We start from the raw sequence: 18,883 nt of genomic DNA, 5'->3' as shown, positions 1-18,883 counted from the left end.
TCTGCTCATCTAAATCAATGGGACTCAGAGGAAACTAACTACACAGGCACTCCAAAATGGCAGTTTCCAGGCTACTCTGAGTTTGACTCCTTCTCCAACATTTCCTTCTACCACCAGAAAAAACAGTAAAGGCAGTATTTTCATTTAATTTTGAGGAAGAAATACTCTGTCTATTTGAGTCTGGCACAGTTAAGATTATTGAATTTTAACACAGATTCTGAGGAAAAATAATAAATTTAAAAATAGGGGGATAGCTATTGTTCAGTTTTCAAGGGAATCCTGCTAATTTCCATCTGCCAGCAGCAGAAGCTGGTTATTACTGTCATTACAAGTACAGTACATTTGTACTCACTTTGCTTTCATGAATAATTAGTGGGTTTGTATTGCTCTTTTTAGACATGGGTGTTTACCTCCTATTTTCATGTTCTACACTCAAGACTATTTTGTTGTGGTTTTGTTTGTTGGTTTGTTTTTTTTTTTCCCCTAAAGAGAAAGATACAATTCATTGTATACTTAAGATCTTTTTACCTTACAATAGGTTTGGCTGACTTCGAAAATGTTATTTCTCGTACTGGCTTCAAATCCCACGTACTCCACAGTCTGAAAGAAAGAGCCATTTTTCTTCACACTTGCTTTTACAAATACTTCAGTGATAAACAATCTATTTAGCAACTGCTATGTCTGGGAGCTGAGTAACAGCTTGTCCACCTTATTTAAAGCCAAATACCAGCGTGATGTTTGGCTACATGCTCTCAAACTGTGAGCCTAAGTGATAGAGCATTTTAATAAATAAACATTTCAAATGCTTACCTTACAACTCCATTTTCAAGGCCCCCTGCAATCACATTGACAGACACACCTTCAGGCTGGTTAGAGAAAGCAACAGAACAAATACTTTCCCTGCAGTGCACGTGTCCAACAAGATCACCATTAACTGTCCAAAGTCTCAAATCACTGCCTCCTCCAACTGCAACAGAACATAGCATGGGAGTATTAAAAAAATAAATCTAGACCACAGTTAAGTCGATAATATTTAAATATTCCGTGGTAAAGAATTAAATTTCTTGAGACTTCATAAGGTTTAAATGACTGAGTGATGTCTGCAATTACTTCTCTCTCTCTGAGACAGGAAGCACACAAACCTCCAAGTCACTGCAGTAATTTAGAAGCCATCACGTCCTATTTCTGGAACATTTTACTTACAAAGCATTATGTGAGTTTACTTTTAATGACCAGTTTTCATGCACTAGTGGGGAAGGCACTAAGATGGAATTCATACTAGCTATCTAAGCAGTTGGTTCTCATACCTTAGCTTGCATTTTAAGCAAAATACTTAACAAATAGCAAGCATAGTTCTCTTATCTGGTTATCTGGGGTTATTTGATTCTATTAATGAACTAATAACCCAATTACTGCTTTTGTCTTGAAAGGCATTGTCTTAAAAGGAAATGTAATGTCCCTTAGAAATTAAAGAATACAATGTTTTGCAGGACAAAAATTATTTTGTAAGCCATAGAAATGGACTTGAAAAATCTAAATATTAGTTTTCTGAACATGCCAGAAAAATGTCCCCTTTTGTCCTTTAATACCCCTTGCTTGTGCTCTGTAATACATGGTACTCCCCCGAATAATTGTACCTTTGACAACAAATCTCTGTTTAAATGATAGCAGCCAATGTCACAAAATTTGAGTCTCCCAGTAATCTTTGGAATTTCAAATCTTTTAATAAAGAGACCAAGGTGTTGGTCTTCATATCCCTACATCAGATTTAAACACCTGCCTAATCACTTCTGGAGAAATTTTTATGTTACTATGCAAAAAAACCCCAAAATGTTGTTCCTGTATGACTGAATGCATCCTCAGATGATTCATACACACTCAGTAACTAATTTAGTTATAAGTCTCACGATTTATTTGGTCTGCAAGTCAAAACAGCTTTCTTGACTGACAAATATACCTGAATCACAAACTGTTGCAATATCACCAGTGGTTTCACTAGCTGAAACTGCAGTCACAGGACTCTTGTGTCCAGCAAGACTCTGGACATAGCACAGCCTGAAGAAAACAAAGGGAACAAGCCTAAATTTCAGGATCAAATGCAGAAAAGGTTTTTTGAGGAAAATATTAAAAATAGTTACATTAATTTTAATTAACATTTTGCAATAGTTATAGTATTTTTAAATATTTTTATAAATTTTATATATTTTATATATCTTTATATATCTAATATATATTATATTTTACATATTTTATATTTATTATATATATATATTTATTTTATGTTTTTTATATATTATTTTATATATTTCTAATAAATTTTTATATTTTAGTATTTTTATAAAATCTTAGCACTTTTTTATGAGAAAAACCAGGAAGGATTTGATTTCACAATAAGATACACACTGAACAAATTAAACTATCTTCAAAGATGCAAAGATACCCAAGAATGGGAAAACCTGTATTTATAAGAAAGCTGTGGGGAAGAGTTACATATATACGTGTACCTGTTCAAATCCCATATTATGCAGGTTCCATCTTTGCTGACACTTATCATTATACTGTATGGTTTGCACACAAACAAACTTGTTATTTCTGCTGTGTGTCCATACAGATGGACTTGTGACTCCATTTCTATCTCTGAAGGCTGAAAAACAGCAAGATAAGACAAACTCTCATGAAATACAAAATTCACGTCTCTTTTTCTAAAAAGGATAAGCCTAGTTTAAGGCTTGGATTCCAAAGAATGGTTCCCCGCTGCTTTTAATAACATCATCATTTTGCCAACTATATTCATGCTTTATTATGTTTAACACATTATAAGGTGATAAGACCTAGCTATCATTGATGCTCAACTTTTTGCTTCCAGTGCTTTAGCCTTAGCAAACATATTGATGCAATCCGATGAACTGGAATGAAAAACTATCTAGTTCTGTCTCAGTTACACAGCTTGAACTTGGCTGATTTGTTTTCTGCAAGACTGCTTTTTCTATACCACAGTGAAATGACAGTTCTCAATATTTTAGCATCTAGTGGAAGCACTTGGAAGCATAAAAGGAAAACCCTGCTCAGAAGCTGTCACTCTGTACAGCAAATTACTAGGAATTCCTCAGCTTGGTGCCAAGTTCTTCAATGACACCAAGTTGGAAAAACATGCAGGAAGTCAAGTTTAAATATGGAAATTGCTAGGTAAAAATTAAAGCAGCAAAATTTAACACCAAACAACACGCTGTATTCAAGTTATATAATTTGAAATGATTCAGACTTCCGGAAAAGTGGATAAGTTGAAGGAGCTGCTTAATCAGAATGCTAATGCTTTACTTAAGACAACTTGCTGTACAGAGATTAGAATAATCTTTGTAAAGGAAGAGAACAGTTTTCTGCTTGTTTCCCCAACCATGTCAGAGCACATTATCTGCATTTTTTATGCTGGTACAGGATGCCTACCTATAGCAGGTCTACAAAAAAACCTTGAAAGTTCTAACAGACAAGATAAAAGTATACATATGCTCAAGTCATGGGTTGTAGAAAACTTACATCTTTGCACAAAAAGGGACAATCTAATCTATGTAATACAGCAAAAGGCAATGCACAGTCTGACAACAGTAAGAACTGCTAGTTTGCTCTTTCTACTGAGCATATCACCCATGTAAGACATTTATGAAAGTACCCAGGTGTCATTCTCAGTGACATCTCACATATAACAATCCTTCTTTAACCCTTTCTTAGTTAAGAGAAAAAAATTACACCAAAATTTTCTGTAACAGCAACCAAAAAGACTTGTATTTTTTTTAAGAACTGATTTTGATAACCTTTTTACTGTGCTCCTCCCACTTCCTTTGAAGTGTTTCTTCTTGATCTGCATTTTGACACTTGAACTGAAAGCAGCACCCAGCTTTAGCAGCTTCTCTCTACCATACTAATAGCAGTGGTTTATTGATTCTTATAGTGACAATATTGCAATGAGACAACCTGGAATTCTAACACCAACTGTATTATGTTATATTAAGTTCAATAAGTCATGAAATAGGTATTTTTCATGCCTAAAACATTTTGCCCTTCTTACTTTCCCCATTTTTAGGTGAGAACCCCTAAAATGGTAGCTAGATGTGGGAAAACACACATATACATATATACCTTTATACAGCAGCTCTTCCTGCCTACAGCACCTCAAGTAGGGAATTGAAACGATCACTTCCCAGTATTACCCAAACAGGTCCTTCAAGTGCATTCTCTGTTTGCAAGACACCTCTAACAGTCAGCAAGTGAAGGTTGAAATAATGTGTACAACCAGACACCTGTGGCTGAGGGGCTCATGCAGGTGTGATTTATTGTCAGCACAGATCACAGTATCAAAGCAGTACTTCATGGGGTTTTCACCATCATAAGGCAAGGATAAACAGAGCACCTGAAGCACAACATGGAGCCATTTTTTAATTCTGACAGTATGCCTTTGAGTGCCCATACACAATTAACAACATTAATATCTCCTTCATGCCCATGCACTGCATTTATACAAATGTGAAACAGGGCAAAATATTCATGTTTCAAGTACTGCATTACCAACTGCTCACTTTATCACTGATCAGCTGACAAGATGGATACAGAGGAGATGTCAGGAAGCACATTTGCATTCCCTGCAGCCCTGATTTGGGTAACTGACTCAACAACAGGAGCTACAAAATTGACACAATGTCCCTCTGCCTGGGGCATGTAAAACTGTCAATGCTGTGAAATTCAGCAAAGGTGGTCCCAAAGAACATCATCTGCACAGATGAACAAAAATCACTTTTTTCTAGGAAACAGAAGGAACTCAAGAACCATAACCCCACTTAACTAGAGTTTCTTTTCAGTTTTGTAGAAGGCAAGTATATTTAATTTCTATTTAAAAAAAAATAACTGGAATCCAAGTCTCAGTACAGGTTTTACAAGTTCACTATTCTGGGGAGCAGTTAAGGTACCTAACTTATAATCCAACTAAAGCTTGCAGGCTTGACGCTCTACTTCATTTTCTATACTCAAGGTGCTGCTGAGCTTTGGAAGTATGAGTGGCAGATCACCAGAAACTGGAAGAAAGCCAAGGGGAAAATTTTAAAAATCACTGTTTAGGTTCTTCCTAGCCTAAGCATCTGCTGTTTGCCACTGCTGAAAACAGAAAACTGGGTAGGCATAGCAGATCATTCCAAGGTTCTCTCTAGCTCATGCTAATGTAGGGATTCAAGAGCATCAAGGAGTACAACACCAAATATGTTTGCCAATACCTGTCTCAAGCTACAACTAGGAAATCAGTTTAGTTCAGTTGCTGCTATGGATAATACTGTAGACACACCTAAAACGAGCTGTTAGGAAAGTTGCCTACTCTTTATTAAAACTATGGAGAAGTTTTAAGAAGTTTTACTGCTAGAGAAAGCATGGAAGATTCAGATGAAAGCTTCAAAACTCAGAACCAGATTTTAAATTTGGAGTTCTATTTATGCTTTCTATTTTTTCAATTTATACCACATTTATTAGCAAAGAGTATCAAGGGACTTTCTACTACTCTCAGTATTTTCCACTAACAGATTAAGTAATCCAAGTTACTTTCTCCCTTCCCTACGCACAACATTTCCCCTCGGAGAATATGACAAAGTGAAGAGGTTTGGTGGTTAATATATACACTGTCTGAGAATTCATCCTGGCTCTCTGTAGTTTAAGTGCCTTCTGCACTTGAATTATTGTTTACTTTGGGGAATTGCATCCCACAGCCTCAGTTAAAGCATTGAAAGGCTCTGTCTCCTTCACAGAAGGAGTTACTCCTTAATGCAGGGAGCTTCACTGTGCCAGAGAGCTTCAGTTCCAAGCCCTGTCCTGAGCACAGTCAGAGCACTACATGTTGTGCACTCAGGCAATGAGGGCAGACGAAAGGCTAGCTGTATGTAAACAGCAGCTTAAGAAAAACATGCAAACAAACATGCTGAGATGTCAGAGGAGCCTTCAAAAATAAATACTAAAAACTCATGTGATTCTTTTAGCAATTATCCAGAACATGGCTCTTTCTCTTATTTTTCCTGTTTAAAAAAAAAAAATATTGTAATACTGCATGCTCTAAATCCTTTAAGTTCTATCCAATGTAACTTACCGTATTGCTGGTGAATCTGTTCATATATGCTGTGATGACACCAGATTTACTACCTGTGAACAGCTGACAACTGTCTGGCACCCAAGCACAACTTGTTACCTTGAAAAGACAAAACAAAGCCAGGAAAAAATTAGAACAGAAAAACTATTCTAACTGCTGCTTTCATTATGCCGCAGCATTTGGTCAAACTGATTCTTTATTAGTTATCCTATGAAAAACCATGTAAAACACCTAAACTAAAGAAATACAAGAGCTAAAATATAGCTGCTCTAGGTTGTATTTGTTACTATGTCAGAAACAGAATAAGGAGGGAGTTTTATGTAGCTTGGAATTGACAGCTAAAGAGCAATGAACTAGTACAGACTTCAAGAGCATCCACCAAAATCTTTTTGGCAGGATCTTACCGGTCACTGGATTGTGACAGATTATGCAGTTTTCTCTGTCTGTCTTTCAGACAATCTTTTTTTCAAATAGATCCTAAACTGTAGTGGAATTTTTCTTCTAATCTATGTAATGGAATTTTTCTTCTAATCTATGTTTTTCTGTACTGATTTTTCTTGTGACAGAACTTAAACTTTTTTAAATTCACAGCAATATTCTATAGGAAGGAAAAGCTACAAAAATCAAATTAATTCAAAAGGAACCTTTATCTAGCACAGGAAAACAGCAAGGAGCAAGATACAACAGTGAAGCCATAAGGAACACATTCCAAAGGAAATCAAAAAGATTAAAAGGAATTGTGATTGGATGCTCATCTCCAAAAAAATACCCCACTGCCAAGTCAAGCCACAACTTCAACTGCCAATATTAAATTGAAGAGCAAGAGACTGATTTCGTTTTACCTGATGGAGCTGTGAGCTCTGTATAAAATTCACCGGAGGTTCACTTTGTTTGCTTTTCAGTCGCAAGATGTTATCGGCGTATCCCCAGCTCAGGATCGCTGACCACTGAATGTCCGTGCTGTGCATGCTCCTCACCCCTGAAGGAAGGCACACAGGATTGTGTCACGTGCATAGCAAGATTCAATCACTTTAACAGTCAACAACAAAAGTCTCAGTTTCATGTTTTATCACAAGCTAAAATATAACCCCCCCCAAAGTTTCAAAGTAAGGTATTGTCTGTAGCATTATTATAAACAGTTTTCAGAGACCAAATCAACATTCCATCATCTCCAAAGACAATTTGTGACCTGGACAAAACTTTTTTGAAGAAGAGTTGCATCTTTTGATGATTTTGACAACAGGAAAAAGAGATAGACAATACTTCCCACCTAGAGAAATGAGTGCTTATAACTTCAAGTAGTGTTACTTGCTTTTACTGACTCCAATGTGATTGATTTTTAGAAAGTCTGCACTAGTATATGCCACCAGGAAAACAAAAGATTGTAGAACTTGTTTGTACATTCTCAATAAGAATCCCTCCAAGAAGTTTAACTGAAAGCAGAAGATTCTTCTCCTCTGCTTTTTTGCTGTTAACTTTTCTCATTATCTGCCTCTAAATAGCATTTATTAAGTTTTTGCATCTGTTCTTCAGTTCTTGGACCCAATCTGCTGGCAAGTTCTAAAGTTAGATTCTCATGCTTCTGTCACTTCAATGAAAAATATGAACTCAATTACAGAATGCCTCTACTGTAGAGTTTTGAAAACTCTGAGTAAAATCCATCCTCCAGTAAAAATGCCACACAATGTGGAATCTGTTAATGGAGTTACAATTTAATCTTTGGCAAAAGCAACTAAACTTGAGAAGTTTGCTGAAGAACAATAGTAGCATTAGATTTAAGTTTTTTTATGGCTCATTTCACATATATTGTGCATATACAGATTAAGCACAGATTCATACCTTGCTCTTTGCTATATATCATCAAAAGGCAAAACTTGCTGGACAAACCACAGATAGCTTTAGTTGGTAAAGCCTGGAGAGAGCCAAACCTTTCTCCATGTGGTTGGCTAAAGCAGACAACAGGGTCTGGAGCACTTGGGGAGCCAACATATTCTCCCCACTTCAAGCCTTTTATCCATGGTAATGGACTCTAAAAAACAAGCACAGGTAAGGTTCAAATCATAGAATTTTCAGAAAAACATCATTTCATTAGTAATGGAGAATGATTAATGTCAGTTTCCTGTAAGCAATCACATGGTAAGGACAGCTGAAGTCTTTAGTACCATCAGTTAAACTGTTAATTTTAAGGTAGTTCTATTCCTTCTTAAAAGGTATAGGCAGCAAGCTTCTCGTTCAGGTAGTTTAGTGGAAAATACAGATCTCTACATCCAAGGATGCAGTTTTTGACTGAACTTCAGGTAAAACAAGTGTCTGAAGAGAAGAAAGTCCAACTGGCAGTGAAGAAGCCGAGGATGGAAGAAAGCACAGTATGTGTTTGCCTGCAATAGGTCTGCACACTGATTCCACAATTCATCACTGAAAGTATAAAACTGGTTAACTGAAATGCTGTCCAACACCTATTTGTCAAAGCCAAGGTAAACTCAGATCTTAGGTTACACAAAAAAAACACAATTGCATGAAAGCAATTTTCACCATCACTTACTAATTTTGTGTATTTTCTTCACAGTACAATATAGGAAGCACTTTTACAGCACTTTTAGGAAGACAATTCTAAACCAAAGGTGCAGGGTACAACAAGTGCAGCACACAGATATTAATTAAACCATCTTGTAATTGAAAATTACATACTGGATAAATTATTTCTTTAGTGTGTTCTCTGGTTTCTCTGAAAGCAAACTGCACTAGCAATCCCATGGCAGCAGGAAGTTCTCCTTCCATGATAAGCCTGGATCCAGGTCTACTAACATGTGCTGTATGAAACAGCTGGCGAGGTGTTTGCCCGTATGTTTTTATCATTGTTTCAAGGGCTCTTCTCTGAACAGGATCTTCAACAGCAGAAACATCCATCCCAAAATAGGTCTAGAGGCAAAAAAGAAAGGGAAGGGACAAGAATAAGATTGTCAGGTTTTTCTTTGGGAAAGATTTTGCAACACACACACAAACCCAGAGGCAGACTATTAAGTTGTTTGCTTAAGGTGTGGATCAGAAGCCATCCCACAAGGACTGTGCTGACTAAAGAGCCACAGAGAGCAGTAACCTCGTCACCTCCTCTTTACTGGAATAAACTACCACTTTAAGGATTATCATGGGAACTGTTCCTACACATGTGCTATGACTAATTTCTGTCCAAGAGGTTTTCTTTGAGACTTTTACCAATCTATGCAAAACTGGAAGGGTTGCTGATGATAAAAGAATTGGAAAAGTTTATTTTCTTTACCTCTTTTTAACGAGCATATTAAAACTCTCTTTTGGGGTAGGGAAGAAGAAAGAAACCTCATACTTCAATAGAGTGGAAATTATTTCCTTCTATTTGCCTTTTTCATGCTTCTTCAATTGTGCACCACACACTTTTCCTCAGTCACACCAAAGGCCTTGACTTTTCACTTTAAAAAATGATTAGCATGCAAACTTAATATTTGAAGCTCAAGTTACTAAATCAGTACTTCAGCACAAAAAGAATAAAAGAAAGGGAAATATTTGGATGGCTACTTGAAGAAGTCATCACTGCCATTTTATTAGCTTTCCTAGCCATAAAACAAACACTAAAAAATATGAAACATTTGAATGCACTTAAAACCAGGACTTCCTGCTGAGCAAACCTTGTGATGCTAAGGATTGAAGCTAAAGAACACAATTCAAGATATCCATATGGCAATTAAGCTGTAAAACTCTGGAATTCTTTACATTAAATGAAGACTTATTTGAAATCAAATTTACTGTAGAGAAAAGTACTCATTAGAGGGACAGAACACAGGATGTGTATGAAGGAAAACACCATGAGCTCAGGACACACAGAACTATTTTAATCCTATCAAAAACTGCAGCAGCACCTGCCTAAATGAAAAGCTTTTGAATTAGGCAGAAGCAGATACATACAGTTACAACAGACTACTGCAAGGCATTGCAAACAACTATCCACAAGGTCTAAACCCCAGACCTGATCATCCCCCCACAGCTAGCTCAAGGCAAGAAAGAGGAACAAAAATTCACCAAGTCTCACAATACCCCCTGGGATCTTATAGTTCAACATTGAAATGGTTAAAGCCTTTTCTTATTGGTCAACACTTCATGAGCCAGGGATCTTGTTTCATGCTTGATGTTTTCCAAGTAAGTAAACTCAAACTCTCCCCCATTAAGTTACCAAGGACAATGAACAAACACACTGTTTAACAAATACTTACTGCAGGATGAAAGACATTAATAGCCTGAACAGAGGCCTTGCCTTTTTGCTTATAACCAAACACCAAGTCAATCCAATGACAGATTGTCTGGGAAACATGATCAGACTCCAAAGCCTGACGATGAATCAAGATGAACAGACGAGGATCATTACGGGCCCAGGGTGGAAGATTTACATGGTTAACTCTGTCACCATTTTGACGCACTCCAAAATCAAAACCTAGAAACAGTGGAGTGAATATTCCAACATTTTAGTTGACAATAACTCCAAAAATGTCTACAGGGTTCTACAAAACTCAACGGTTAAGCACAGTGATTAACAATCAACAAAGCAGCATCACTAACAAGTCCCTCCAAAACACATTCAGCTGTACATACTCATTCAAATGGGAAAATGAGAAAACAGAAAACTCTTTTGCCCTGCTGACAAATTAGGGAAAAACTTAGCTTAACTCCTACATAATAGCTTTTTTACCATATCCCACAAATTCGTGCCAGATTTCTCCCATACATCTACTACTTAGCATATTCAGCCAAGGGATATAAATGTTCTCAGTTTCAACCCATAAGCTCAATCATACAACTCTTTTGGGTATGTAGCTCTGTTGTCCTCTTAGTATACCTTCTCTGTTAACTAGAAAGTCGGGAAGGTAGAAAAATTCTGGTATAAGCTCCTTTACGTCAGTCATTGATTCATACGAAGAGAGGCGCCAGGTTGTATTGGTAGAGTGAAAAGTTCTGTCTGGGATGTCAAAACTTTGATCTGTAAAGAAATCCAAACTCAATTGTTACATTGATGATGGACACTAACAGTTGCACATCTGCAACTTCATGTAGTTAACTGCTCTCTAGTTAGCTGAGAACATTTAGAATTCTCTTATCTCAATTGCTATGTGTTACACATGAACTGCAAGTCAAACAGAGGTCAGCTTTTTATGCTCCAGAAACTGAAGTATAAATATCAGATGACCAGCTTTATGGTCTAGCTTGATAATTTCAAGAATGGATCTACTGTTAAAGCATACCAGATTTAATTTAACCAGGCTCAGCTATCTGGAATTGGAAAACCTATGCTAAATAGGGTAACATACAGCATTCCTGGGTTATTGGACAAAGGCCCAGATGTAAAAGGCAAGGACAAGCAAATGCAACCTTACCTTGATAAGCTAAAAACATTTTAGTAAAAGGTGGCAGCCTAACTAGGAAATGAAGTACAGTTCCACTGTTAGAATAATGAGATCCATAGTGATATGGTTGCACAGGGGGCATTGGATCATCCTCTCGTGCTCCTTTACGGTACTCTTCTTCTAAATACTAGAAAAATAGGAGAGAGTAAAGAAAATCAAAAATCTCCTCCTTAAATACATTCCAACAACAAAAATAAGAGCTTGCCTAAATTCTTTAGGAATAAACTCTCAAACTTTTCAGAAACATGCATTCAAAAGAGATCTGAAATCAAATACACTTTTAAGTGTCTAAAGACACACAATCACTTTTACAATCCAGTTAGGTATAGAAGTCTTTAGCCAATTTAAATGACCTATTTTCCATGATTTATTACTCTTACTTTTCTCCACTCCCCCATCTTGTTTTCTAACAAAGCAGAATCATGGAAAAAACAGTATTTGCAAATAATACAGTAGACTATGGTGACACAGACAAGTTTGAAAGTCCAGCTGCAGATGCTTTAATTCCCCCAGTATGTTGCTATTTCCTATAGCCTTTAAAACATTTTAAAGGGGGAAAAAAAATTAAAAAGTTCTATTATCATAGTAGGGCATGTAAAAATAATGGAGTACTTGAGAGAAAACAGACTTTCTGTTATCAAAAAGAACAAATAGTTACAAATTCCACCAAAGTAATGTCAACTAAACATCAGTAAATGGTCTTCCTGATCTTTAGGGGATCTTATGATTTTAAATGTATGCACATTCCCATATAAGGTGGGACCCATTTAAATTCTTCAACAGTACCACATGGATGGGCTAAACTGATTTGTGATTTCAGGTATAGGAAGAAACACAAGTTCCAAACATGTTATAAAACAATTCCTAGGAAATGTTTCCTGGAAAATATACTGGAAATAAGAGTACTGTAGCCATGAAATACTGTATTTGTAGTTTCTTCTTCGCCAGTAAAAATACGTTATAAAAACTAAAGCCACTATGTCATTTATACTTGGGACAAAGGCAAGAAGAAAAAATTATCCAAATTACCTTGTAAGTATCCACATAACGATCCTCTTTTTCTTTAGACTGCACAGCTATTGGTTTGACCAGATTTCTGCAACAAAAGCAGTACTGATATGCTGTAATTTTTATTACAAATTGATTCACATCATTAAGAATAACACATTTAATATAATGAAAAGGACAAGGAAAACTTAAGACTTTTCAAAAAAATTCAGAAAATAAAAAAAACAACTTTCTGTTAGTGCTAAAGGCAAACTCAGTTCTACAGCACAGTAACAGGCAAGCAAATGCCAAGCTCCTCAGTCAAATCAGAGGCATCCTATAAAGGCAAAGACTTAGTACACACAAATGTTAAATCAGCATAACAGAAATTTATCAGGGTGGGACAATTCACTCAAATCCATTCAAGTGAAGACTTATCTTGTAACTGACCAAGTAATTTATGATATTATTTCCTTTTCTATTTAATTGTTTCTAATTGGCCTGGAAGTCTGTAATCATATGAATTTAAACATACAGCTTCTATGTAATTCTGTGAATTATCCATAGCCCATTAAGACAGTGTAAAGTCCAACACATTGCATTTGAATCTACACATCTGTTTTATTCCAATATCCCAGGCAAAGCAGCCACTTACTGTAAAAGCCCAATTTGAGATGAGGCTTGTCCCTGTATAGCTCCATTTGTGTGTGTGTGTGCAGTTTAGTACAATAAAGCTAAAAAGCTATATAGGATGATCAGTTCAAGTATATGGAAAAAAAAAAAGTTTAAAGCATTTCATATTACCTATATACTGAGGGATCATTTAGGTCCAGCGTTTCATTGGTGTAGTCAGAAAGTATAAAAGGAAATACTGGATATTGCATGAGATCATTGAAGGAACGACCTGCATGTTTGTTTAAATGAGTCAGATATTCAAAGTTAGTAATCTGTCCTGTGCACCACAGGTGGGTCAAAGCAGTAATGTTTCCATATTCCAAAAGGTTAGGCAAATTGTTAGTCAAGATGTTGTGGTACACATCATCACGGACCTAGAAGAAAACACCATAGATTTAGTCATACAATTTAAAAGTTTAAAATTACCAAGAGTAAGTTTCTCTCATTTTGTGTATTTCCAGATATCTGCTGTAATAGAACGTCTAGTATCATTAAGATTTTTTAATGTCTTAAGATATCGGATATGTGTTTTACAACATGCCTATGATTATCCAGAAGCCCAGCTGAGCCAAGTTCTTTCAAAGGTATTAGGCAAAATTTAATTAGTCCATGCAACAGGTCTCCTTAAAAACCTAATGCCTGAATATACACATTATAAAGACATAGCAAAATGATTTATGGTGTATTACTCTGCATTGCTGCCACAGTACCTTTGTATTATCGAAAGCCAAGAGCAAAGTTCTGCCATTGGTTAGAAAGATTTCCACAGCATTGTCTCTTAACTGCCACCAGCGCTTATGAACTTCCTTGATTTCCTCATAGGTCCAAGAAAACGATGCTGGTTCTGTTTCTCCATGAAAACTCTGTAGAATTTGCAATTTGGAAAGTTGTTTTAAATAGTGGATTTTCCAAACAAGAAACCCTTCAATGCAACCAGTTTATAACAATACAGCATATCATAAGGCAAAACTTAATTTTAATGCAATGTTTTAATATGATGTGAATTTCTTTAGCTGCTTTCCCCATCCTCCACTCTCCTCAAGGCAGTGGGTAGAACATGACACATGCTCCTCAGCTGCTCCAGTTCCTTACCCAGCACTAGCAAGCAATGCCACCTTTTCCATGGCTCTTAAGCTAAAAATATTGGACAGCCAGTCAGAGCAAGCAAAGCTTTGTTGTGAATCCCAGCTCTGACAGCTCTGTGAAGGACACAGCAGCTGCTAGCATCTTAAACCACAGGAACTGCCTGTTCAGTACATGCAAGGAAGAGCTCTATAAAAGCAGTTTAAAGCTTTCAGTAGTACAATCTGTATCTTGATTATTTTTACATGTTTGTTGGATGTATGAACAATTTACATATCTGAGTCTTTGTACATCAGAAGGATTAGGTCAGCTCCCTTTTCTTTCATGAAACAATCCTCTTGTACAAGAAAAGGAAGGAGCTAGAACATCATATATAATGTAAAAATTCAAGAATGAGATGCTGTGGAGCACAATTCATACACCTGTGACTTTCTGCACTTCACAGTGCCCCAGCTTCCACTGAGGCATGTTCTCAGGTGCAGACCAAAGCAAACTCTGCGCGCTTTGCTGATAAACTCAAAGCAATGGACTGCAAGGTGCAGAAGCCTCTCACATCACCTGTTCCTCATCCCCTCCCAGCATCAGGCCCACATCTTTATTTTCTTCTATCACCACAAATTCCATAGCCAGGGTCAACAGAAGCAACACAAACCAAACTAATCAGTTTGGCTAGCTTTATCCAGAGATCTCTAGTACTACTGCCACTGAATCTGTTGAAGCAGCAAGCTACTCACAGCCATAGTTTGGTAAAATTAAAGTTGGACAATATGTTCTAACACTTACCGAATTTTCAATTGTGTCTGAAGCATTATCTTCAACAAAATACATGCCACATTTTCCTACAGCAAAAATAGTTATGAAAAGGTACATGATATTGCACAATGCATCTTTGGGTTTTATAAATAGTATTCAGGAGTTAATAATGCTAAGAATAGTACCTGGGGCAAGACAGTACTTGACAGAAATACATTTATCATCCCACATCTTTTAGCAAGTGGTCTGCAAATCTTAAAACTTACTGGCAGTTCAAACGGCATTCATGAAAACAGTAGAGAAGAAAGGCAAAATTGATATACCAAAGTACGTAATCCACAGTCAGGCAACAACTCAATTACTTCTAAAAAATCAGCCAGGTTTATATATACAGCAGACTCTAACACCAAAAATATATTTATAAAGACTGAAAATTCTACTTACCTAGCAATAGTTCACCAGCAGTCTCTCTAGAAGGTGCTACACTTATACATCTTCGATTAACTCTGAAATATTCCAAAGTGGAAATGCTTATGGATTAGGGAAATGCCTGTCCTGTCTTTATGGATTTATGTACCTTTCAGGAGACCTAAAACCGACCTAAAGCAAACAGCCTCCAAGGTTACAACTGAAGAAAAACTGTCCAACAACACAACTAATGGTTCATATCCCAAAGAGGAAAAGAAAATAGAACCTCAACTTTTTAGATGTGCTTATGAGTGTATTTGCACTTATTTCTTTCCATGTTCTCTGCAGTTGTTTTAGGCTGTATTAGTGCCTGTAACAGGTGGCAAATTTACACAACTGCAGAGTTGAGTAATGCAGTGATAAAAGCAGAGGACTGAAAGACAATTTGCTTTTGAACTCTGATGGAAAGACCTACCAGATCTTAGATATCTAGGACAGACAGTGCTAGTAAGTGAAAATAAGAGATCTCACCAGGTTATCCCACAAGTCCTATCCACAGCACACCAGATGGTATTTGGTAGCTCTAGTCTTTTACTTTTGAGTAAAGCAAAATGCCTACTATTTTTGACATCAGTCTCATTTCCCACTTGATTTTTTAAAAAATGTTTTTAAGACAAAAAAATTGTTTTTAGACAACTGTTTAATTTGATTAGGAAAATACAGGAAAGGGAAGTAAGTGTTATCCAACATTTACCTTATATGTTCACTTGCAGCTTTGTCCTTTACAGTAGAGGAGTGAGAAGAATGTGTTTTGTCCTCAAATAAATAAGACAATGGAGTTTTTATCACACCTATAAAGACATCACAAATAGTAAGGTAGTAACAGTCATTACAATCCAGACATTATGCTACATTCAGCATTGAAGATGTTTTAATTACCTTCCTGTTTTTGTCTGTCTGGGAGAAGGTATTTGTTTGGAATAGTTAGGTAGCACCTCTGCAAGCGGCGCCTCTCTCTGTTTGGGCCCTCTGTTGGATCCAGTTGCCAAGAAGTTGGGTAATAGACTGGGTCATACCAGAGTGCTCTGATAAAAAAATATATGTTAGGAGTATGGCAGCTGAGGCAGTATATATGCTTATTAATTCAGCTCTTCTTTAACTAGTAGAAAAACAGAAGTTGCACTGAAGTACACTGGGGAATTTTTTCTTTAAAAATATTAAAAGACTGAATTCTTAGTAGTTTATTTTCATGAGCTATTCCACCAAATGACTTTTCACAAGCTGCTACTCTAAGACTGTTCTTGAAGTTACTCAGTCTAATGAAAACAGCAATACAATGCATCCAACACTATTTTGAAAACTCTGCTGCTGCAAACATGACATAATACTAGTTCTGCAGTGGTGAAAATACCATAGATTGATTTCTTATCAACATTAACATCCTCTGTTCTACGCTATTTAGTGAATAGAGTATATAGATGCTAATGTGAGTAACATTACCCCAAAAATACTTTTTTTACTCCATCTATGTTGTACAAAATATGAAAACTTTAGGACACCCTTCATTGTTTTAAGCACAGCAAAATGTTTATGATGAAAAAAAAATGTCTAAATGGGATGGAGATACTACTTGGCAACTGACCCTAAAAGATAGGGTAAAAAAAAAAAAAAATCTAATCAAGTCTTTCACAAGTGTAACTATCAGATGGTTAGCAAGAGGAATTCTTATTTTAATATCTCCATTTCATATTCCTCTAATTAGAACAAGAAGCACATGTCAGGCATCAAGTCTCTCTCACTTTTTCACTGAGATGAGAAAACTCACCGATCATGGGTAAGCTGCTGAACAAGTTCCTGCCAATGTCTGCTGGCACTTAGCTCTGCCTTATACATCCCCCTGATATGCTGGATTACTTTCTTCCTCTCCATTCCTTGTGACAGTGACACAGCTTGTGTGATGTCTCCAGCTATTTTAGAAATGTCTTTAGATTTTGTATCTAGACGCTGAAAGAGACTGAGGAGAGGAGCTGTGTTTTAAAATGCCAAATAAACACACTGAAAAGGGAAAGACACCAAAACGCCTCATAAAATACAATCAGTTTGGCAGTAGATATGTAGAGTTCCAGTTACAGCAGAAGTGGAGCAACTTAGCCTACGTAATGAGATTCATGAGTACCTTCTGCTTCTTAGTCATCAAAAAACCCATTACTTTTAGCCAAAGACAAGACAAGCCAGTCAGAAGATCAATGGCTATGCATTAACATGCTTGACTAATTCATGTATACTCGTTACAATAAAAACCTGGAGTATGGACACTAATTTACTACTGATTAAATCTCCTAAGTCATTCAACATAAGAAAGTCTTAACACTTGTCTGCCATGGACTTGACTAATCTGCCCTTTACAGCTACAGCACTTGCCTACTTAAAAGCACATTGTGTGTGCATCTCAAATCTGATTTTTATGGCAAAGCCTGAAATTTAAATTAATGGAAAACTCAAACTACCACAATGTACTAAACTCAAACTACTACAATGTACTAAAATTTACAATTACATTACACCACGGAGCAGTAGTCTACATAGCTCACAAAAATACTCACATGGTATATTGAATACAGTATTTCATTTCTTGAAAATCAGGGTTAGTTGCAGGAACATTTAATTGCACAGACCACAGCAACAGGAGAGGTGATTGGACAGATGCAATAGTCATAAAATTAAGGGTGAAAATGCCAAACATGCAAAAAGCATTTCACTATTGAGGTTCACACAATGCCATTTATTATGCAACCTACCAAAATGCATATGCCTATAATATAACAGTATACTCAAAATCCTGAAAACTAGTGATGGTGTTAATTTGTAAAAAAACCCATCCATAATAACCACACAGGCAACTTTGCAATGGGAAGTGCTGAACAGGGAACATTTCTTTAAGTTCTCGCAGCCCCTCTAAGGCACTTACTTCTGCCGATTATTAGCCATTGTCTTCTCCCAAGCAGCTTTGTTTACACCTTCTTCCATCTCATATTTCTTCTGATCCTGAATGGAAGTTTTACACATTACTTTCTTTTCCAGACAGATGAAAATAAGGAAGGGGAGGCTAAAGGATATACCAGTTTTAAAATGGAAGAGGGACAAAATTGTTAAACTGAGATCTTCACAGCATTTAAAATCAGCAAGGCTTCATTTCAGTTACTGCCGTTTTTATTATATTTATATGTAATTATTTTCTTTGCAAGAAATTGAAAATTATTTTCTTGAAAATAAGAGATACTAGTAGTTTATTATGAACTCCCATCTTCCTCTGGATTAAATATGTTTAAGTGAGAAGCTTGTGAGCTTGCTGTGAAGAGCTGAGCGTATGTGACAGAAATATTGAGAACCCAAAGAGAATTCCCTAAAGCATAAGCCACGCACCAAAGAACACCAC

The 18,883-nt window shown here is 36.4% G+C and overlaps 1 protein-coding gene across 4 annotated transcripts in view; it reads right to left on the bottom strand.

Moving 5' to 3' along the window:
- The window catches only part of LOC111926851 (guanine nucleotide-binding protein G(I)/G(S)/G(O) subunit gamma-4), a 94,583-nt gene that overhangs the window by 19,607 nt on the left and 56,093 nt on the right, over positions 1 to 18,883 (bottom strand). For 3 of the 4 annotated variants that reach the window (XM_086877767.1, XM_023923592.2, XM_023923593.2), the window contains exons 33-52: positions 18,416 to 18,492; positions 17,273 to 17,461; positions 16,387 to 16,532; positions 16,202 to 16,298; positions 15,484 to 15,545; positions 15,070 to 15,125; positions 13,914 to 14,066; positions 13,333 to 13,577; positions 12,571 to 12,637; positions 11,512 to 11,668; positions 10,977 to 11,117; positions 10,357 to 10,574; positions 8,804 to 9,034; positions 7,955 to 8,144; positions 6,958 to 7,094; positions 6,116 to 6,214; positions 2,505 to 2,644; positions 1,958 to 2,055; positions 811 to 967; positions 529 to 600 (exon numbers count right to left, since the gene is read on the bottom strand). In XM_086877767.1, the coding sequence (XP_086733893.1) occupies positions 529 to 600; positions 811 to 967; positions 1,958 to 2,055; positions 2,505 to 2,644; positions 6,116 to 6,214; positions 6,958 to 7,094; positions 7,955 to 8,144; positions 8,804 to 9,034; positions 10,357 to 10,574; positions 10,977 to 11,117; positions 11,512 to 11,668; positions 12,571 to 12,637; positions 13,333 to 13,577; positions 13,914 to 14,066; positions 15,070 to 15,125; positions 15,484 to 15,545; positions 16,202 to 16,298; positions 16,387 to 16,532; positions 17,273 to 17,461; positions 18,416 to 18,492 (2,732 nt within the window). The remainder of the gene's footprint in view (positions 1 to 528; positions 601 to 810; positions 968 to 1,957; positions 2,056 to 2,504; positions 2,645 to 6,115; positions 6,215 to 6,957; positions 7,095 to 7,954; positions 8,145 to 8,803; positions 9,035 to 10,356; positions 10,575 to 10,976; positions 11,118 to 11,511; positions 11,669 to 12,570; positions 12,638 to 13,332; positions 13,578 to 13,913; positions 14,067 to 15,069; positions 15,126 to 15,483; positions 15,546 to 16,201; positions 16,299 to 16,386; positions 16,533 to 17,272; positions 17,462 to 18,415; positions 18,493 to 18,883) is intronic. The other variant, XM_086877768.1, reaches the window with a different exon arrangement.

Source organism: Cyanistes caeruleus, chromosome 2 (assembly GCF_971803275.1).
Source record: "Cyanistes caeruleus chromosome 2, bCyaCae1.hap1.1, whole genome shotgun sequence".
Classification (NCBI taxonomy): domain Eukaryota; kingdom Metazoa; phylum Chordata; class Aves; order Passeriformes; family Paridae; genus Cyanistes; species Cyanistes caeruleus.
This window is presented reverse-complemented; position numbering and strand designations above follow the sequence as displayed.